General features: G+C 33.3%; 2 protein-coding genes across 2 annotated transcripts; both read left to right on the plus strand.

Annotated features, from left to right (window-relative positions):
- The first annotated feature begins 12,853 nt into the window (after positions 1-12,853).
- On the plus strand, positions 12,854-16,235 carry LOC120206143 (probable receptor-like protein kinase At1g30570). The gene is given in 5 exon segments (XM_039205875.1): positions 12,854-13,246; positions 13,480-13,852; positions 13,855-14,562; positions 14,565-14,591; positions 14,594-16,235. Coding segments are annotated over 4 exon segments (2,526 nt in total). The 5' UTR covers positions 12,854-13,246; positions 13,480-13,515; the 3' UTR covers positions 16,048-16,235.
- Positions 16,236-16,670: 435 nt separating this feature from the next.
- Positions 16,671-18,659, plus strand: LOC120206141 (protein POLLENLESS 3-like). The gene is made up of 6 exons (XM_039205870.1): positions 16,671-17,203; positions 17,476-17,609; positions 17,674-17,752; positions 18,021-18,169; positions 18,274-18,342; positions 18,428-18,659. The coding sequence occupies exons 1-6, from the start codon at positions 17,006-17,008 to the stop codon at positions 18,657-18,659; spliced, it is 861 nt and encodes a 286-aa protein (XP_039061801.1). The 5' UTR covers positions 16,671-17,005.
- Positions 18,660-20,065: the final 1,406 nt, after the last annotated feature.

Consider the following 20,065-nt stretch of genomic DNA (forward strand, 5'->3'; position numbering starts at 1 on the left):
CACTCTCTCCCAAAGAGAACAATACAAATTTGTAAACTTACAAGGAAATCCTCACAAGGTAGATTGTTTGCACAATTCTAGAACAAAGAAAAGAACACTCAAGAATGAATACAATTGAGCACAATAAGTGTTCTTTAAAGCAAAATGAATATTGAATGAAAAATATGCTTGAAATGCTCAAACTTGAGGTTTGATGCTTTCTCTTTGATTCTCTCTTGATTCTAGGTGCTTGATGTTTCTTGTTGTTGATCAATGGCTTCTAAGCTTGCTTAAATACACCTTGAATCACTTCTGAACGTTGGGGATCATTAATAAAGTTTTTGGAGCCGTTTAAGTGTGAAAAAAATTAATATTTCTGCTTGGAGCGTGGGGGGAATCGGTACCCCTAATGGGGAATTGGTTCCCTAAGTGTAAAATTCAAATATTTCGACCATTCAACAGTGGGGGGAATCGGTACCCCCTGGGGGGAATCAGTTCCCTCCGAGCATACTGGAATTCTCGGAGCCAAACCATTCAGGGGGAATCGGTACCCCCTTGGGGGGGAATCGGTTCCCTCTGAGTAATCTGGAAATTTTGGCTTTGAGATGGTTCGAAATATTTTGTGAAATTGTTTTGAAATTATTTTAAGACTAAAACTTAATTTTACACTTGAGTAAGGATTAAAAATGACATTTGAAAGATTTGGAATAATATTTTGATATTCGAATAATTATATCGAATATACTTAGAAAATCTTTTTGGAAAATCTTAAAATTCATTTAATTTAATTTGTTATATCGAAATATCAAAATGTATTCAACAATCTCTCCCTTTTTGATATAACAAAACATTTTGGTAATTTTAAGATTTTGAAATCAAGTTTTGAAATTACTCTCCCTTACTCTAACACTACTCCTCTTTAAAACACTTTTAACATTTCTCCCCCTTTTTGTTAAATCAAAAAGACTTTTAAAAGATATTAAACAAGGTTTTGAAATCATTCAGCCAGCTGATTATATATATAGTTTAAGCTGCTAAGATACAATCAAGAGAAACGTTAGCCATTAGTTTCATAATCAATATTCATAAACAATGTGACATGGTAAAACTGGTCATATATCTAACATGATGTAAATGATGCAATAATGAAGAAATTTAACCACACCAAATATATAAGTTCAAATATCCATAATCCATCAAATAAGTTCAAATATCTAACAATAAAAAGAAAACAATCCAAAAACATTCAAAATGTTTAAACAATAAGCTTTAAGTTCAAAGTACTAAAGCAAAACACAGAATCAAGCATCCGTAAGAGGATCGGGAGGAGGAAAACGAACTCGCATAGCGGCCATCTCATGAGTGAGTTCATTAATACGAGCGTTGGTTGCTTCATTGTTTGCACACATCTCCTGGAGAATTTCCAATTGTTGAGCTCCCATTGTGGATAAGTGAGACTCTATAGAAGTAAAGCGCGAATCTATGGTAGCATATCAGAAATCGAATGTCTCCATAAAAGATTGAAAATATGGAGGCATTTGATTCGTTTTTTGTGCTTGCTCCTCGGGCTGCTCAGGCTCATCTTCGGCTTCATCGATGTCTCGCATTAATTGTTCAAGCTCGGGATCGTCGTCAGCTTCTGGTGGAGCTCGTGAAGAACTGGCTCCCGGAGTATTTTTAGAAGATCGAACCCATTCACCGGTTTCCTTATCCTTTATCCATCCCGCTCTCGTTAAGGAAAAAAATATTAATTTGTTTCTTTAGAGGAAAGACGGCATCTAGACCTACTCTAAGCCCGACTTTAGAAAAAAGATTACTCAGAATGCAACCGTAAACTAGAGATGAACAGAGTTTCTTGTTAGGAACAAGATTTACGGTTTCAACGATTTCAGCAAAAATAATCTGAGGTAGGTTTATTTTAATATTGTTTTAGAAACAATGTAACCACCAAAGATCTAAAGCAGAAGAGTAGAGTAATGACCTCCGGATGGTCGAAACCACCAAGAAATCATTAGATGAAGAAAACGATCATGAAGGTCTAAGACACTCGCACTATCCCTTCTTTTATAACGAGAACCTAAAACATGTTTTTCATTTGATATACCATCATTATCTAATCCTAATACTTTGGTTATGTAACCCGAGTCAATATGTAAGAATTGTCCTATGAGGTAGGAACGAACTCCTATGGTTTCAGTTTGAGCTCGGCCTTTTGACACAAACAACATTAGAATAAAAGATGCGAACAAGTTGATAGTAAACTGTAGGTTCAAGGTCACAAAGTTTATCAAATTTCCACTCTTGTAAAAGAGGAAGATATTTAAAATCGATATCTATCATAGCTTGACGAGAAGGGATACGTTTTCTCTAATTTTGTAAGAGTCAAAATATTGATAATACCAAAAACGATGATTTCTAGGACTAGGATGATTGAAGCACGCATTTTGGATAGTCATATTAGGATCAATGGGATTAGGAATTGGAATTTCAGGAATAGTAGGAGGATTTAGAGGTGGGTTGGATTGACGGTTTGAGCGACTGGATGATGACCTAGCACGTTTAGGATTGGACATGGTTTAGGAAATCGGAATAGAATGGATAACCTGCAATTTAGAAAACACATGTATGCAATTCAATCAATCCCAAAACTCAATTGAGTCCTCAATATTTCAAGGTTCTCTAAACCAATCCTAATGGGCAAAGTTTTTTTTTAAAACTATTGAAAAATAAGGTTTTGAAAAACAATATATGTATACTTTTCATAACAACAACATAATTCAATTAAAACACAATAATTTGAAAAACAAATTTTTTTATTTCAAAAATTTCAAAAATTTTGGAAAATTCTTGTGTTTTTTATGAAATTAGTTGTAATATCTAGTTTCTAATCACTAAACAATCAATGCCCGATCACTATTTCTATCTAGAACTAATTAAAACTAGTCTTGTATTCAAAATCAATGAAATATAGAGTTTAGAAAAATTTACCTTGAAAGATGAGATTGAGTGGATTTTGATGTTGTTTGCACAATTTTAATAATGCTAGCAAGTTTAGAAGACGATATTTGAAGAGAATTTCGATTAAAAACGTTGTTTTGAGGTAAAGTGGAGATATGGAGAGAGTAGAAGAGGAGAATGGCGGTAATGAGAGAAGAAGAGGGTTTGAGATTTTTAGGAGTTCTGCCCGTGTTAAAATCCATAACCCCAAGGGGGTATCGATTCCCCTAAGGGGGGAATCGGTTCCCTTCAAAGGGGGAATCGGTTCCCTCATGAGATTATCGATTCCCTCTGCACCAAAATGCTAAAATATGATTTTAAACACACAACATGCTAAATTAACTTTCTCTAGTGGTATTGGCAACTCATATATTGAAAATTAATCATGTTCAAATAATCAAATTAATCTTTAAACTATATTTGAACATAAAGTTAATTTTCATCAAGAATCATAAACTCCCCCTAACTAATTGCAATGAATGCAATCAAAAATTACTATTCTAAGCGTTTTTCATTTAGTCTTAAAAGTGCTAAAATTATTTTAAACACTAGTGAAGATAGGTTGGTCAAACCTAATTCTCTCCTAAGTGTCCAAAATCTTTCCTTGTCTAAAGGTTTTGTAAAGATATCCGCTAATTGGTGCAAAGTATCAACAAATTCTAGAACTACATCTTCCTTAGTGACATGGTCTCTAATGAAGTGATGTCTTATTTCAATGTACTTAGTTCTAGAGTGTTGGATGGGATTTTTAGTGAGACAAATAGCACTAGTATTGTCACACTTGATAGGAATGGTACCTACTTCAATTCCATAATAAAAAAGTTGTTGTTTCATCCATAAAACTTGTGCACAACAACTACCAGCTGAAATGTATTCGGCTTCAGTGGTAGATAATGCAACACAATTTTGTTTATTTGAAAAACAAGAAATCAGCATATTTCCAAGGAATTGGCAAGTACTGGAGGTGCTTTTCCTATCTAATTTGCATCCTCTATAATCCGCATCAGAAAAGGCATGCAAGCTAAAGCTAGAGTCTCTAGGATACCAAAGTCCTAAACTAGGAGTGTCCTTAAGGTATCTAAAGATTCTCTTAACAACTAGTAAATGTGATTCCTTAGGGCATGATTGAAATCTAGCACATAAGCAAACACTAAACATAATGTCTGGTCTACTTGCAGTTAAATAAAGTAGAGATCCAATCATTGACCTATATAATTTAACATCTACACATTTACCTCCTTCATCCAAGTCAAGCTTTGTAGAAGAGCTCATTGGAGTGTCATGAGGTTTCCCATTTTCCAGTCCAAACTTCTTGAGCATATCTTTGACGTACTTAGCTTGATTGATGAAGATGCCATATTTTCTTTGCTTGATTTGGAGTCCCAAGAAAAATGAGAGCTCCCCCATCATGCTCATTTCGAATTCGCTTTGCATTAGCTTAGAAAATTCTTGGCAAAGAACATCATTAGTAGAACCAAATATTATATCATCAACATAAATTTGAACTACTAATAAATATTTACCTTTATGCTTTAAAAACAATGTAGTGTCAACCTTCCCTTTTGAAAAACCTTTTTCAATTAAAAAATTTGACAGTCTTTCATACCAAGCTCTAGGAGCTTGTTTTAAACCATAAAGTGCTGTTGTCAATTTAAGAACATGATCCGGAAATTTTGAATCTTCAAAACCTGGAGGTTGTTCCACATACACTTCTTCTTTTATAAAACCATTTAAAAATGCACTTTTAACATCCATTTGATATAGTTTAAATTCATGAAAACATGCAAATGCTAATAATATTCTAATTGCTTCCATCCTAGCTACGGGAGCGTATGTTTCATCATAGTCTATGCCCTCTTCTTGAGTATACCCTTGAGCAACAAGTCTAGCCTTGTTTCTCACTATATTACCACTCTCATCAAGCTTATTCCTAAATACACATCTAGTACCTACAATAGATTTATTACTAGGCCTTTCAACTAATGTCCATACTTTACTTCTCTCAAATTGATTTAATTCTTCTTGCATAGCCATAATCCAATGTTCATCGTTTAATGCTTCTTTAATATTCTTAGGCTCTATGCATGAAATAAATGCAACATAATTACAAATATTTCTAAGAGAAGATCGAGTTGTTACCCCTTTGGATGGATCACCTATAATCTCACCATCCTTGACATAGTTGTACTCTCTTGGATAAGATACTTCCCTTTCTTCAATGGTTGGATTCTCAAGAGGATAATGAGTTACCTCATCTTTTGTTTCTTTCTTTGATGATGGTTCTTCAACGTCATGTCTAACTTCATTTGTATTTATAATACCTACATCATCATTCACACAAGAATCCTTCCTCGGAAGGGGATTATCATCGAAAACAACATGTATAGACTCTTCTACAACTAACGTTCTTTTATTAAATACTCGATAAGCTTTAGAATTTAAGGAATAACCCAGAAAAATTCCTTCATCACTTTTAGCATCAAATTTGCCAAGGTTTTCTTTACCGTTGTTCAAAACAAAACATTTACATCCAAAAGGATGAAAATAGCTAATGTTAGGCTTTTTATTTTTGAAAATTTCATATGGAGTTTTCTTTAAAATTGGCCTAATCATTACTCGATGTACAACATAACAAGCGGTATTTGTGGCTTCCGCCCAAAAATATTTTGGCAAATTACTTTCACAAAGCATGGTTTTAGCCATTTCTTCTAAAGTTCGATATTTCCTCTCAACAACTCCATTTTGTTGAGGGGTTCTAGGTGCTGAAAAATTATGGCTAATACCATTAGAATTAAAAAACTCAATAAATCCAAGGTTTTCAAATTCAGTGCCATGATCACTCCTAACACTAGTTATAGAGTAACCTTTTTCATTTTGGATTATTTTTGAAAATGTGATGAAATGTTCTAATGCTTCATTTTTAGTGCTTAAAATTAGAACCCAAGTATATCTAGAATAGTCATCTACCAAGACAAATGTATATTGTTTTCCACTTAAACTAGTAGTCCTAGTTGGCCCAAAAAGATCTAGATGGATCAATTGTAATACTCTACTAGTTGATACGCTCATTAATGGATTTAAAAGAAACTCGCTTTTGTTTTCATTTAGCACAAACATCACAGATTTTATCATTATCAAATTTAAGCTTGGGCAACCCTCGAATTAAATCACCTTGAAATAGCCATTGCAAAATACTCATACTAGCATGTCCCAGTCTCCTATGCCATAACCAACTATCATGTTCATCCTTAGCAACTAGGCACAAATTAGTCATATCAATAGAATCTAAATACATCATGTATATGTTTCCTATTCTATGACAAACAAGCATAATCCGATTAGATGCAATGTCAATGACTTTTCAACCATTAATATCAAACATGACATTGAATCCCTTATCACAAAATTGACTAATACTCAATAGATTATGCTTTAATCCATTCACATATAAAACATTCTTAATGGAAGAGGTATTACCAATAGTACCAATACCTTCAATGTGACCTTTTGAATCATCACCAAAAGTCACTTCTCCTCCATTTTTGGCGTTAAGCTCAATGAACCAGCTTTTGTCTCCGGTCATGTGTCTTGAGCATCCACTATCAAGGTACCATGAATTTGGATTTGTTTCACGTGCCTTGTAGCAATGCTCCTTTTCCTACAAACATAGATTAATTTCTAATTTTTGGTACCCAAATTTTTTTGGGTCCATATTCATTAGTTTCCAAAATCCTAGTCCCCTTAGGTATCCATTTGTGTAGGCTATCCTTATCTTTAGTAGTAATGAGCTCTTTAAAAACCCATATACTTCTAACAATTTTTCTATTAGAGGTTCTTTGGGGACCTTTATGATTGTAGTTTTTAAAACTTTTTTCTAACAAAGTTGGATTTTGAATTTTCTCCATTTTCAAAACATTTTGTTCTAACTTTATTAAAAGAAGCTTTAAGATCATCAATTTTCTTTTGATGATCATCATTGACCTTTGAAAGTAAATTTTGCAAATCCAAATTTTTCTTTTCAAATTCTTCTAGTTTGATTTGCAAATCTTTGATTTTACTTTCAAGATCGTTGTTGGTTTTGGATATGAGTTTATTTTCATTTTTCAATTTTGAAACATCATTTTTATATTTTAAAAATAATTTCTCATAATCCGAAGCCAACCCATTATATTCCTCTAATAGCTCATCATAGGATAAATCATCAAAATCAGATGAGTTAGAGGTTACCTTAGAATCTTCCCCGAATGCCATCAAGCACAAGTTTGCTACTTCTTGTTCCTCTTCATCGCTCCATGTAGCCACATAAGCCTTGTGCTTATTCTTTGATTGACCCTTTCTTTTTAATTGTGGGCAATCATATTTGACATGCCCCGATTTTTTGCATTAATAGCAAATGATCGGGTCCTTCTCATTTGGTTCATTTTTTAGGCCTTTATTTCGTTTGAATTTTCTTCCTCGGTAAGGTCTCATCATTTTTATGAACCGTTTGGCAAACAATTCCATTTCCTCGTCATCTTCATCCGAATCACTCTCATCTTTTGTGGATTTGAGAGCAACTCCAATGTTTTTCTTCTTCTCCTTCTCCTTTGGTGTCTCTTGAATTTTATCAAGGTCCACCTCATCTTCAAGCATCATTTCATGAGTGAGGAGTGAACCGATTAGCTCTTCAAGAGTTAAGAACGTTAGGTCCTTAGACTCGATGATTGCCGTCTTCTTTGATTGCCACGATTTTAGAAGGGAGTAGACTAACTTCCTCACAAGCTTTTCATTTAAAATGCTCTCCATATGATTTGAGACCATTGACAATCGTTGAAAATCTATCCGTCATAGCTTTGATATCTTCATTTGGTTTCATCATGAAATTTTCATAGCTATGCATTAGAATACTAATTTTAGATTTCTTTACCTCATCGGTACCTTCATGATTGACTTGAAGTTTGTCCCATATTTCTTTGGCGGTTGTACAAGATGAAACTCTTCCGTATTCATCTGGTCCAAGAGCACAAAATATGATATGTATGGCTTTGGAGTTGAGCAGGAACATTTTTGTCTCTCCTTCACTCCACAATCTTGGATGAGTGAGAGGCTGATGTATCCTTCTTCTATGACATTCCATGCTCCCATGTCACTTGCTTGAATGAAGTACATCATCCTATTTTTCCAATAGGCATAGTTAGCCCCATTGAAGAAAGAAGGCTTATTGACGGGCATCGAATCTAGACCGGAGTCGAAGTTTGAAGTAGAGGCCATTGATGACTTTGATTATCGATGTAACTCTTCCCGAATCGACTCAAGAGGTGATTAAACCTTCAAATGAGTTAGGCTCTGATGCCAATTGTTGAGTTAATCGATTGATGAATATGGCCAAGAGGGGGGTGAATTGGCAATTAAAATTTTGGTGGAAGCTTTTGCAGAAAATTGAAAGAAATTTGCACAGCGATATAGTATGGTTCGACTTTCTCAACCAAAGTCTACGTCCACTACCTTAGCTATCCACACTAAGGATTTTTCACAAATTCACTAATTTGTCTTTCTTTTGAGGACAAAGAGTAACCTTACAAACCCTCAAGAATTATACCCTAAATTCTTGAGAACACTCTCTCCCAAAGAGAACAATACAAATTTGCAAACTTACAAGGAAATCCTCACAAGGTAGATTGTTTGCACAATTCTATAACAAAGAAAAGAACACTCAAGAATGAATACAATTGAGCACAATAAGTGTTCTTGAAAGCAAAATGAATAATGAGTGAAAAATAGGCTTGAAATGCTTAAACTTGAGGTTTGATGCTTTCTCTTTGATTCTCTCTTGATTCTAGTTGCTTGATGTTTCTTGTTGTTGATCAATGGCTTCTAAGCTTGCTTAAATACACCTTTAATCACTTCTGAACGTTGGGGATCATTAATGAAGTTTTTGGAGCCGTTTAAGTGTGAAAACAATTAATATTTCTGCTTGGAGAGTGAGGGGAATCGGTTCCCTAAGTATAAAATTCAAATATTTTGATTGTTGAACAGTGGGGGGAATCGGTTCCCTCCGAGCATACTGAAATTCTCGGAGCCAAAACATTCAGGGGGAATCGATTCCCTCTGAGCAATCTGGAAATTTTGGCTTTGAAATGTTTCGAAATATTTTGTAAAATTGTTTTGAAATTATTTTAAGACTAAAATTTAATTTTACACTTGAGTAAGGATTAAAAATGACATTTGAAAGATTTGGAATAATATTTTGATATTCGAATAATTATATCGAATATACTTAGAAAATCTTTTTGGAAAATCTTAAAATTCATTTAACTTAATTTGTTATATCGAAATATCAAAATGTATTCAACATGTATATATTATTTATTTCAAACATATAAAATAAAATTATTAAATAATTTAATGATAAAAAATATTATTCTATTTAAAGTTCTTGTATTTAAATAGTTATACCTGATGATATGTGTTGTTGGTATAATAATAAAGTTCTCAACAAAAATTATTTTATAATAAATTATTTAGAAATCTTGAATTTAAGTAACTGCATTTGTAGAATATATGTACGTTATCAATAGAATAATAAAATTCTAAACATGTACTACATTATTATTCTCTCACACTATTATGTTACAATTCATAATTCTTACCTTATTTAAAAAAATTATTGTTTAACTCATTATGTCAATTAATTATTAATAAAAAAACTAATTTCTTATCAACTAAAATATTAACAATTAACTCATTTAATATTAATGTGTTATTTCATAAAAAAATATTAATATGGATAATATTGGAGTTGATTTTCCCTAAAAATCACCTTTTCCTTTTATATTTTCCTATCAGACACCCTATCAGATATATTTCTTGATCTAACACCCTTTTATTACATCACGTGTTGAAAGACGTGATCCATGCATCGTGCCTTATGCACCGTATAAAAATTAGGTGCTAGTTCTATAATTTTTTTAAAATAGTGTCTAATATGTAAATATTTTTATTAGGGTGATTTTTGTGTAAAAACGTCAATTTTTTAATTTATTTTGTGTGTGTAAAAAAACTTTATGTATTAAAATCTTTAAATATTTTTTTTCAAATGATTTTATAACTTAACAAATTTTGATTTTTGCATGAAATTACACAATACGTATAATCTAGTATAGAAAAACTTTGAGGGTAAGTAATTTAAAATATGATTAATTTTATAAAAGTTTTATAACTAGTATTTCTTTTACAAAATGATAATGATGATGATGATAACAATAAGAAATATTTTATAATTTAACAAATTATAGATTTCATATATTTTTGAAAAAATATTGATTTTTAAAATTAATTTTTTAAAATATAAAAATATTAAAATAAACTTTAATTACAAGTGTGAGATCAAATGAATTATTATTCATTAATTATTATTTTTTAACAATAATTAATAATATTTATTCATTTGTAATAAAATTAGAATTGCGAGATCAAATAAACTTTTAATTAAAACTACAGGATCAAATAAACTTTTAATTACAATTGTGAGATCAAATGAATTATTATTCATTCATTATTAAAAATGTATAAACATTATTAAGGGTTGTTAAAAAATAATAAATAGTAGATAATAATTCATCTGATCCCGTAATTGTAATTAAAAGTTTATTTTAATATTTTTATATTTTTAAACAATTAAATTTAAAACCAATAAAATTTTCAAAAATATATGAAATTTATTAATTTTAAATTTTAAATTATTTCTTATTGTTATCATTATCATCATCATCATCTTGTAAAAAAAATACTAGTTATAAAGCTTTTATAAAATTATTTATATTTTAAATTACTTACTTTCAAAGTTTTTATATACTAGATTATATGTATTGTGTAATTTCATGCAAAATTTAAAATTTGTCAATTTATAAAATAATTTATAAAAAAATATTTAAAATTTTAATTTAGAAAGCTTTTTTTACGAAAATAAAAAATAAAAAAATGATGTTTTTATATAAAAATCATCCAAACAAAAAATATTTACATATTAGGCATTATTTTAAAAAAATTACAAAATTAATATCTGATTTTTACACGGTGACATCCTAAGGTGCGGTGTATGGGTGTATCTTTCTATAAAATATGTTAGATCAAAAAATATATTTAAATGAGTGTCCAGAATAAAATATAAAAGAAAAATGTGTGTGTGTGTGTTTTTTTTTAGGAAAATCACGAATATTGAAAAACTCACAAAGAGAGCAGGACTGGTACTTTGCGGTACGAAAGAGTGAAAAAGGAACCTATGTAATAATTACAGCTGTTGCAATAATTGTACGGAAAATAGGGTAATTTTTGGAATTCTGAAATAGAAGTCTCCACTTGTTCCGTATCGTCATCGTTTATTCTAGGTTATATAATTTTATTCAAGTTTAATTAAAAATAAATATTTAAATTATATATTTTATTTTTAAATATTTAAAGTTTTATTTGATCAAAATAAAAATTTAGTTAAAAAACTATAGATATCTGTTTTTCAAACTTTAAATATTTACTGTTTAACAGATGTCAGATGTGATTTGAAATAAAATTTTAAATATTTATTTCTTAAATAAACCTTTTAAATATTATTGTATCTATCATAATATTTTACAATACAATAAAAAAGTAAACTACAATATAAAATCAAAACGATCAATTTCACAAAAAATAATTAAGTTTATTTTTAAATAAATTAAATAATGAAATTTATCACTTTGTTGTTTCAATTGATATAGGAAAATGGTTTTAAAATTCAGGATAAACATTTTTAAAAGAATCCATCATCTTTCCCGTAAAAGAAAATCAGTATGAGCACTAGGACTCTATGAGCATCTCTTTGCTTCCGTCCAACATTTCATATACATTATTAGCTTTATACGGTTAAAATATTAATTAAATCTTAAATCAATTACTTTTTAACTAATGAATTAGAATATTTTAACTTTTTTATTAAAAAAAATATTTCACCTGTTTTTAAAATTAAATTGGAGTGTGATATAAGTTAATATATTTTTAGATTTTTTGGGATAAAATATAGATTTAATATTAATTATATATAGAGGAGAGGGAACACAATACTGTAGTAGAGAAAGAAGAATGTTTTTAGTAATTTTAAAAACTATATATATGAGAATGAATTTTTTTCAAAAAATTAATAAAGACTCTTATAAGATTGAATTTTTTTTCAAAAAAATACTTTCTTTTATTATTAAATTTATTTAAAAAACTAATTTTAAATATTAAGAAAATAACTTATGAAAATGATGTTGACCTTAAAACATTATTAAAACACGAGAAGAGGAATACAAAGGCTTGGAGGGAGTTAAAATTCGACAAAGGGACTAACATCCCCGCGGGACCTGGGGCGCGTCAGTTACGAGAGACTCGAAGTCTCGTGTGGCGGCGAGACGGAACGGTGGTCAACGTTGTCCTCGCGGAAGCTACGACACTTGGCCTCCTTATCACCGGTCTCGCTATCAGTGATCTCAACGTCCGTATTGTTCTTCCCCTTATTTGCTTTTAGAAACTGCAATTTTCTTAGATCTCCTCGATTCAAAATTCGTTAGCGTAATTGTTTCAGATTTTTTTTAAATATATTTTTGGTGAACGTTATTAATTTTTTCCTTTTTAAATGTTAAATGTTAAAAACTTATTTCTGATTTTATAATACTTTTATAATTTTTATATTATTTTATTATAATTTATATTTGTTTCACCTATTATTTTCAGTAACTATTCATTTACAATCTTGGATTGCATATTTGCATGCATTGTAAAAGCAAGAACCAACAGTAAGAATTAGAAAAAAGAGATGATTATTGAATTTTAATTAATAGAATATAAAAAATAAATGGCAGATTTAATTATGTCAGATTCTTGTCTCTATTGAGCAAACAAAGGTTAGATGAAGCGAACTTTTCCAATCTGTTTCGGCAACACCCCATGTTCTAGTTTCTTATTCAGATAACCTTATCACTTTTTTATTACTATTTTCTTCATTTAATTAATTATTTGTAAACATTTCTGGCATAGTCTTCCTGCTCACCTGATCTGGTATCTTTCTACCAATCATAGTTCCATTGCAACCCATTGTGTTCTTTCACTTAGTTTTTGACTCCTTTTCTTTTGATTTCCAGCTCAGCTTGATTTAGATCTGGTCTTTTTCAGTTAGCCAAGAAAGTTTCTTTTCCAAGGGAAAATTTCAGGCTGGGTTTTTTGCTGCTTTGGGGGGTTCTCAAGGGGAAAACTCAAATACCCAGATTGGATCCTTGAGGTAAATTGCTATTTCTTACTCCAACAGGGGAATGCATGTTGTTGAAGTTGCTTGCTGACATATAAACCTCGCTGTTTGTCTTATTACATTTTGTAGATGAATTACTTCCTATTCGTCTAAGGCTTGAGGAAAAAGGGAAAATCTTTGTGACTCGTTTCTTTTATTAGCTTGGGTTTGTTCATGCTATTCTTCATAACATAAGAGAGAGATAGAGAAACATAAGAGAGAGATAGAGAACAAGGGGTTTAATTTCTTGAGGGAGTGTGGTAATGGGGAAGGTCCAAGGCTGGCAGTTATTGTCTTTGCTCCTCCTTCTTGTACTATCTGCAGTTTTTAGAAGTGGAGAAGCTCAGGTGAAGTCTTTTCTGATAAATTGTGGTACAGATTCTAGTTTGAATGTGGATGGTAGAAAATGGGTTGGTGATTTGACTCCTGATAACAATCTCACCCTTAGTTCTCCTGGTGTTGTTTCCTCTACTTCTACACTAAGTGGTGATTCAATCTTTGCGACACTCTATAAATCTGCCCGACTTTTCAGTGATGACCTGAACTACACGTTTAATGGCATTCTAGGGAACTATTTCTTGAGACTTCATTTCTGTCCTTTTCCTTTGAGGATCACAACGTAAATGAATCTTCTTTCGATGTTGTGGCAAATGGTCTGAAACTCTTGGCACAGTTCAATGTTGTTGGCGAGATTGCACACAAGAATTTGTACCTCCAAAGTCCAGGAAGCAATTCCAGCTTCTTCTCTTTGGTTAAAGAGTATATTTTACCTGTCAATTCAAATACACTTGTGATCGAGTTCACCCCAAAAAAAGGATCATTTGGTTTCATTAATGCCATAGAGATTATCCCTTTGACCAATAAACTTTTTGCAGATTCAGTCAGTAAAGTGGGTGGAAAAGATGCAAATCTGAATCTAAGTGGAAGGGGAATTGAAACTATGTATAGGTTGAATGTCGGGGGTCCGGAGATTAATCCGACTGAGGATTCCAATTATTGGAGAGCGTGGGAAGTGGATTCTGGCTTTATGATCACAGCAAATGCAGGTTCCGAAATGCATAACAGTTCTAATGTTACCTATGCTTCTGCAAATGATTCTTCAGTGGCTCCTCTTCTTGTGTATGAAACAGCAAGAAGCATGTCTAACAACCAAGTCTTGGAGAAAAGATTCAATATGTCATGGAGGTTTGAAGTGGATCCTGGTTTTGATTACTTAATACGGTTACACTTCTGCGAGCTGGTTTTTGATAAGCCAAACCTGAGGATTTTCAGAATCTACATAAATAACCGGACTGCAGCAAATAATTATGACCTTTTGTGAAGGCAGGTGGAATGAATAAGCTTATCATCAGGATTACTTTGATGCAGTTTCTTCACAAATCAATACCCTCTGGATTCAACTCGGCCCTGACACAGCAGCTGGTGCTTCAGGCACTGATGCTCTCTTGAATGGGCTGGAGATTTTCAAGCTTAGTCGAAATGGAAACCTTGCGCATGTGCAGAGATATGATTCAACTGGGAGTTCAAATCATCCTTCAAAGTTCTGGGTTCTCTGGGTGGGAATTGCTGCTGGTGTAGCCAGTGTTGTCATTCTTGCAGTTGCTGTTATCCGTATAATATATTTCTGCAAAAAACAAGGAAAAGAATCAGGTGACACAAAAAACAACACTCCTGGGTGGCGACCATTATTCCTTCATGGTTCTGTTTTAAATAGCTCTTCTAATGCCAAGCGATCATCTAGATTTCTAAACCCAAATGGATCTATGACCTCCACTGGTGTTGGCAAGCAATTTACACTTGCTGAGATTCGGGCAGCAACTAATAATTTTGATGAAAGTTTAGTGATTGGCGTAGGGGGCTTTGGCAAGGTATTTAAAGGGGAGGTCGAAGATGGCACTCTTGCAGCCATAAAGCGGGCAAATCCACAATCCGAGCAAGGGCTTGCTGAATTTCATACTGAGATTGAGATGCTCTCAAAGCTTAGACATAGGCACTTGGTCTCCATGATTGGATTCTGTGACGAACAAAATGAGATGATCTTGGTCTATGAATACATGGCAAATGGAACTCTTAGAAGTCATCTGTTTGGAAGTGATGTCCCACCGTTGACTTGGAAGCAGCGATTAGAAGCATGCATTGGTGCTGCCCGTGGACTGCACTACCTTCACACAGGAGCAGAGCGGGGAATTATTCACAGGGATGTTAAAACAACCAACATTTTGTTGGATGAAAATTTTGTGGCTAAAATGTCAGATTTTGGGCTGTCAAAAACTGGTCCTTCTATGGAGCATACTCATGTTAGTACTGCAGTGAAGGGGAGCTTTGGATACCTCGACCCTGAGTATTTTCGCAGGCAGCAGTTGACTGAGAAATCTGATGTCTACTCTTTTGGTGTGGTGCTGTTCGAAGTTGTTTGTGCCCGTGCTGTTATAAATCCGAGCTTGCCAAAAGATCAGATAAATCTTGCAGAGTGGGCAATGAGATGGCAGAGACAAAGGTTGCTTGACACCATTATCGACCCACATCTGAAGGGAAAATATTCTCCGGAATCGATGGAGAAGTTTGGAGAGATAGCAGAAAAATGTCTTGCAGACGAGGGGAAGAACCGACCTACTATGGGGGAAGTTCTATGGCACTTGGAATACGTGTTGCAACTTCATCAAGCATGGATTGGGGCCAACCCCACGGGCAATTCGTTCTCAAGCAGTCGAGCCTTGAGGGATTTGGAAGAGAGAGAAACTGAAAATAGGCAGTTGGATGGAAACTCTTGTTTACATCCGAACCAAGAGCTATAGGTGGGTCTGAACGGTTGAAGAGCTGGTAATTGTATTCCTTTACAATATAAAACTACTAGTGGCTGAAAATTCTCTGTTTTTGTTGTATTGAACTTCAACACTTTCCTCGTGTAAGATGCTTACTAAGCATGCAGTAAAATGATTTAGTCATGGTAATGTTCAGTTTTTAAATGGCTTTACTTGTGTAACATGTGCATGCATGTTTTTGTTTTGTTTCGTGAAAATAATGTCATATATTCATATACTTGTCAAATTGTTACAAATGATCATTAAATTTATCAAATTATTATAAAATCATCTTTAAACTTACTAAAATCTATCATATTTTATAACTTAGATTTCTTTCCATATTAGGTTATGTTTTCACATATTTCTAATCAATATTTTCTAGTTGTAGTATTTTCATTAACATGGACAATCTATTAAAATGTCATGTTTATAAAAAAATTAAAATATGTTGCTAGGTGCACCAACTTAACAATTCTAATTAAAAAAAACAATTTGGGATAGAAATTCTAAAGAGAAAAATATTTTTGTTATAGAAAACAATAAGTTACAAAAAAAAGGCACAGTAAAAACCCAACGGCTACTACTTTTTTTATTGTCATCCCATATCTCCTCCCGTAATAATCATCATCGTCTTCACACTTTCTCTTTCAATTTTCTTTCAGTTTCTCATTGTTTACCGGAATCTTTCTTCATGTTTTTTTTATCAAAGTGCAAACAGAATTCTGAGATAAAGTGACTTTCCCTCCCTAAATCACATCGCAAGAGAGAATTGAAGAGAAACTCAACAGCCTTTGTCTAAATTTATAAAGACTGTTTTCCTTTATTTAGGGTAGTAATAGTTGTAGTATTAGTATATCCATCGAAAATTCTTCTTTTCGACTGATAGAAACACTTTCTTGGACAATCTTGAAAAGGGCTTGGGGATTTTGCTGAGAAAAACAGAGAAACGATGTGGTCAAGCGACAAAAACTTATCAGGGAGGGGTTTCTTGACCCCACAGCCCCCTGCATGGAAGAAAACGCAGTTCACCACCGTCTTGCCATTGTCAGAGAGGAAAAGGATTTCGCCGGAAAATAATGGAGACTTTCATGTCATTCATAAAGTGCCAGCTTCCGATTCTCCTTATGGCAGGGCAAAGCACGTTCAGGTTAGTTACAAACAATTTTACGTTCCAATTTTCTTCATATTGTTTCCTTGGTATTTTCTTGATTATTGGTTCTTTTGCATGGATTAACTCCTAAAGTTTCTTGTTTTTTTTCTTCTTCCCTCGTTTATTTCATCCCCCCATTGGCCTTATACAGGGTTTGGGTTCCTGGAAATCCGAATTGCATGTGAACTTGCTGTATTTCGTTATTAGTTTAGACTTTAGAGTTCAGTGTGAACTTACTTTACATTTATATTTTGGTTATGGATTCGCAGTTGATAGACAAGGACCCAAATAAGGCCGTTTCCATGTTCTGGGCAGCCATTAATGCTGGAGATCGTGTTGATAGTGCATTGAAAGACATGGCTGTCGTAATGAAACAACTGAATAGAACTGATGAGGCTATTGATAATGTCCTTATTGAACTCTTATTTGTCCGCCTTATTTGAAAGACATGGCTGTCGTGTTGATAGTGCATTGAAATCTTTCCGCCTTATTTGTCCTCATTATTCTCAGGAGTCTCTTGATAATGTCCTTATTGAACTCTACAAGGTACGATACCAATCTTTATCTTTAAATTAAATGTTCATTTGTTTCTATTAAAGTTTAGTTTTCATTCACCTGTTATTATTGAGTTCAGATGAGTCTAGTTTAGTTCTAGCACAGTAATGAAGCTTAGGAGCTCATGAGTAAATGCAAATCTTTTCCCTAAACATTTTTAAGAATGAAACCGTTTGCTGTTGCAGAGGTCTGGAAGACATGAGTAAATGCAAATCTTTTCCCTAAACATTTTTAAGAATGAAACCGTTTGCTGTTGCAGAGGTCTGGAAGAGTTGATGAAGAGATTGAAATCCTTCAGAACAAACTGAGGAACAGCGAGGAAGGAACCGTTTTCGGTGGGAAGAAGACAAAGATTGCAAGATCTCAAGGGAAGAAGATTCAAATTACTATTGAACAAGAGAAATCAAGGTTGCATTCATACTCTTTATTTGTTGTTATTCTTTAATCTTATAATTTCTGTAAATTATTTCAAAAAGAAAAAAATAGTTTCTGCAAATTTGTATATGTTTTAGGATACTAGGGAATCTGGCCTGGGCATATCTCCAGCAACATAATTATGGAATTGCTGAACAACATTACAGGTATGCTATTGTATGTTTATATTCCCTAAAGGTATATACATGTGTGAGTATATAAATATTTGACATTGATTTTGTGTCATCACAGAAAAGCTCTATCTCTGGAGTCAGATAAGAATAAGCAATGCAACCTGGCAATATGCTTGATGCACATGAATAGGATCAGTGAAGCAAAGTCACTGCTTCAAGATGTTAAAGCTTCAGCTGGAACCGAAGAGATGGATGAATCCTACCTGAAATCGTATGAACGTGCAATGGAAATGCTGGCGCAAGTAGAGTCGCAGTCAGTTAGAGCCGTCCGTGGCACAGGAACAGGATAAAGGGAAAGAAACTCGAACATCACACAGGGACAGAACTTTGAAGGAAGCTAGCGTTTTCCTTCCCAAAAATGAAGACAATATACCTTGGTGTATGGACAAGAGAAGACTGCCTCATGCAGATGAGCAAAACAGTGAATCATACCGTGGATATAATGACACAAGTTCACATGCACACCAATTGGACCGAAAGGTAGTTTGCACTAGTCCACAAACCATGCTCACTGAGAGGTGGAGAAAAGGATTGTATTTTGAACGACCGAATGAAGGGTCAAGCTGAAGGAAAGCTGTAGGAAGAACTCAGAAGTTTTGTTAACCCAACCAAGACGATGTTATTGGGGTTTCAACACTCCAGATCAGAGGAGAGGTGGAAGATGGGGAGAAGATACGGTTAGAAATTCAATTCGAAAGCTATGTTTTGAGCAAACTGTAACCACTGAAAGTGTGCCTTCAACTTCAATCCAGAATCTTAAAGAAGAACCACCTTCTTCAAGTAATGTGAAGCCCAAAAACTCTGCAGTTGGCCAAGAGGAGGGAGAGGAGGCTCAGGAAGGCTTATTCACTCAGCCAAGAAACTCTTCATCGTGGCTAAATAATAGAGATCAAAGAAGGAGAAAATCGGCTGAAGAATCCATTGACTATTCATTTAGTAAGCAATCAAATGGTGTGACTACTCATCCAGTGCAAAGTCTTAATGTAGAGCCATCTGTTTCTTCTAAAGATGAACCAGAAATCGAACTGGAAAAACAGGCAAATGCTGCACCAAATAAGAAAACCTGGGCAGACATGGTTGAAGAAGATGAGAAGGAAGAATTTCAATGTGGAAGAAAATATTTGGGGAAGAGCTCTGATGATGGGTTTAATAAGGATGATGATAAGTTCGGTGATGAAAATCTGAATTCCAACATAATTTATCAGTATGCTGTTCATTCTAAGCATCATATTGAGAGTATAACTCAATCAGCTGGTATGACGGGCGGATACAATGCCTCACCAAGCACTGTTTCATCGAGGAGGAATCGGCTTCAGGTTTTCCAGGACATAACCAGTACATGAAGACTAATTTCATTTAGGATGTTTGTTTTGCAGCTTTAGTTTGATGGTGTTTAAGTGTGATTTCTCTCTCTTTGAACTGCCTTTCTACCACAGCCACTATCAATTCTTTGTATATCTTCAGCTTCTATTCATTGCACGTGTTATAAAGAAGTATTATAAATGTACTCAAATAGTTTAAGAGAATTCTAACGTCTTCTATTAAAGTAGTTGATTCTAGTGGATCAGAGATTTTTATCATTTTTTCCCATGATAAGCCAAAGCCTGTAAGCAAGGTCTGTTTCGGATCATAATATGATTTTGCTGGAAAATAAGGGATGGAATTGGGGTCCTAAACCATTCAAGATGTTTAACTA

This window comes from Hibiscus syriacus, unplaced genomic scaffold (assembly GCF_006381635.1).
Source record: "Hibiscus syriacus cultivar Baekdansim isolate YM2019G1 unplaced genomic scaffold, ASM638163v2 tig00013329_pilon, whole genome shotgun sequence".
In the NCBI taxonomy this organism is placed as follows: Eukaryota; Viridiplantae; Streptophyta; class Magnoliopsida; order Malvales; family Malvaceae; genus Hibiscus; species Hibiscus syriacus.

What these genes read in the sequence shown, in the direction of transcription:
- LOC120206141 (XM_039205870.1), top strand. Translation starts at nt 17,006, where the DNA reads ATGTGGTCAAGCGACAAAAACTTATCAGGGAGGGGTTTCTTGACCCCA. An exon ending in GCAGGGCAAAGCACGTTCAG is followed by an intron (nt 17,204 to 17,475) that starts GTTAGTTACAAA and finishes ATGGATTCGCAG; the next exon opens with TTGATAGACAAGGACCCAAA. An exon ending in AGAACTGATGAGGCTATTGA is followed by an intron (nt 17,610 to 17,673) that starts TAATGTCCTTAT and finishes TCGTGTTGATAG; the next exon opens with TGCATTGAAATCTTTCCGCC.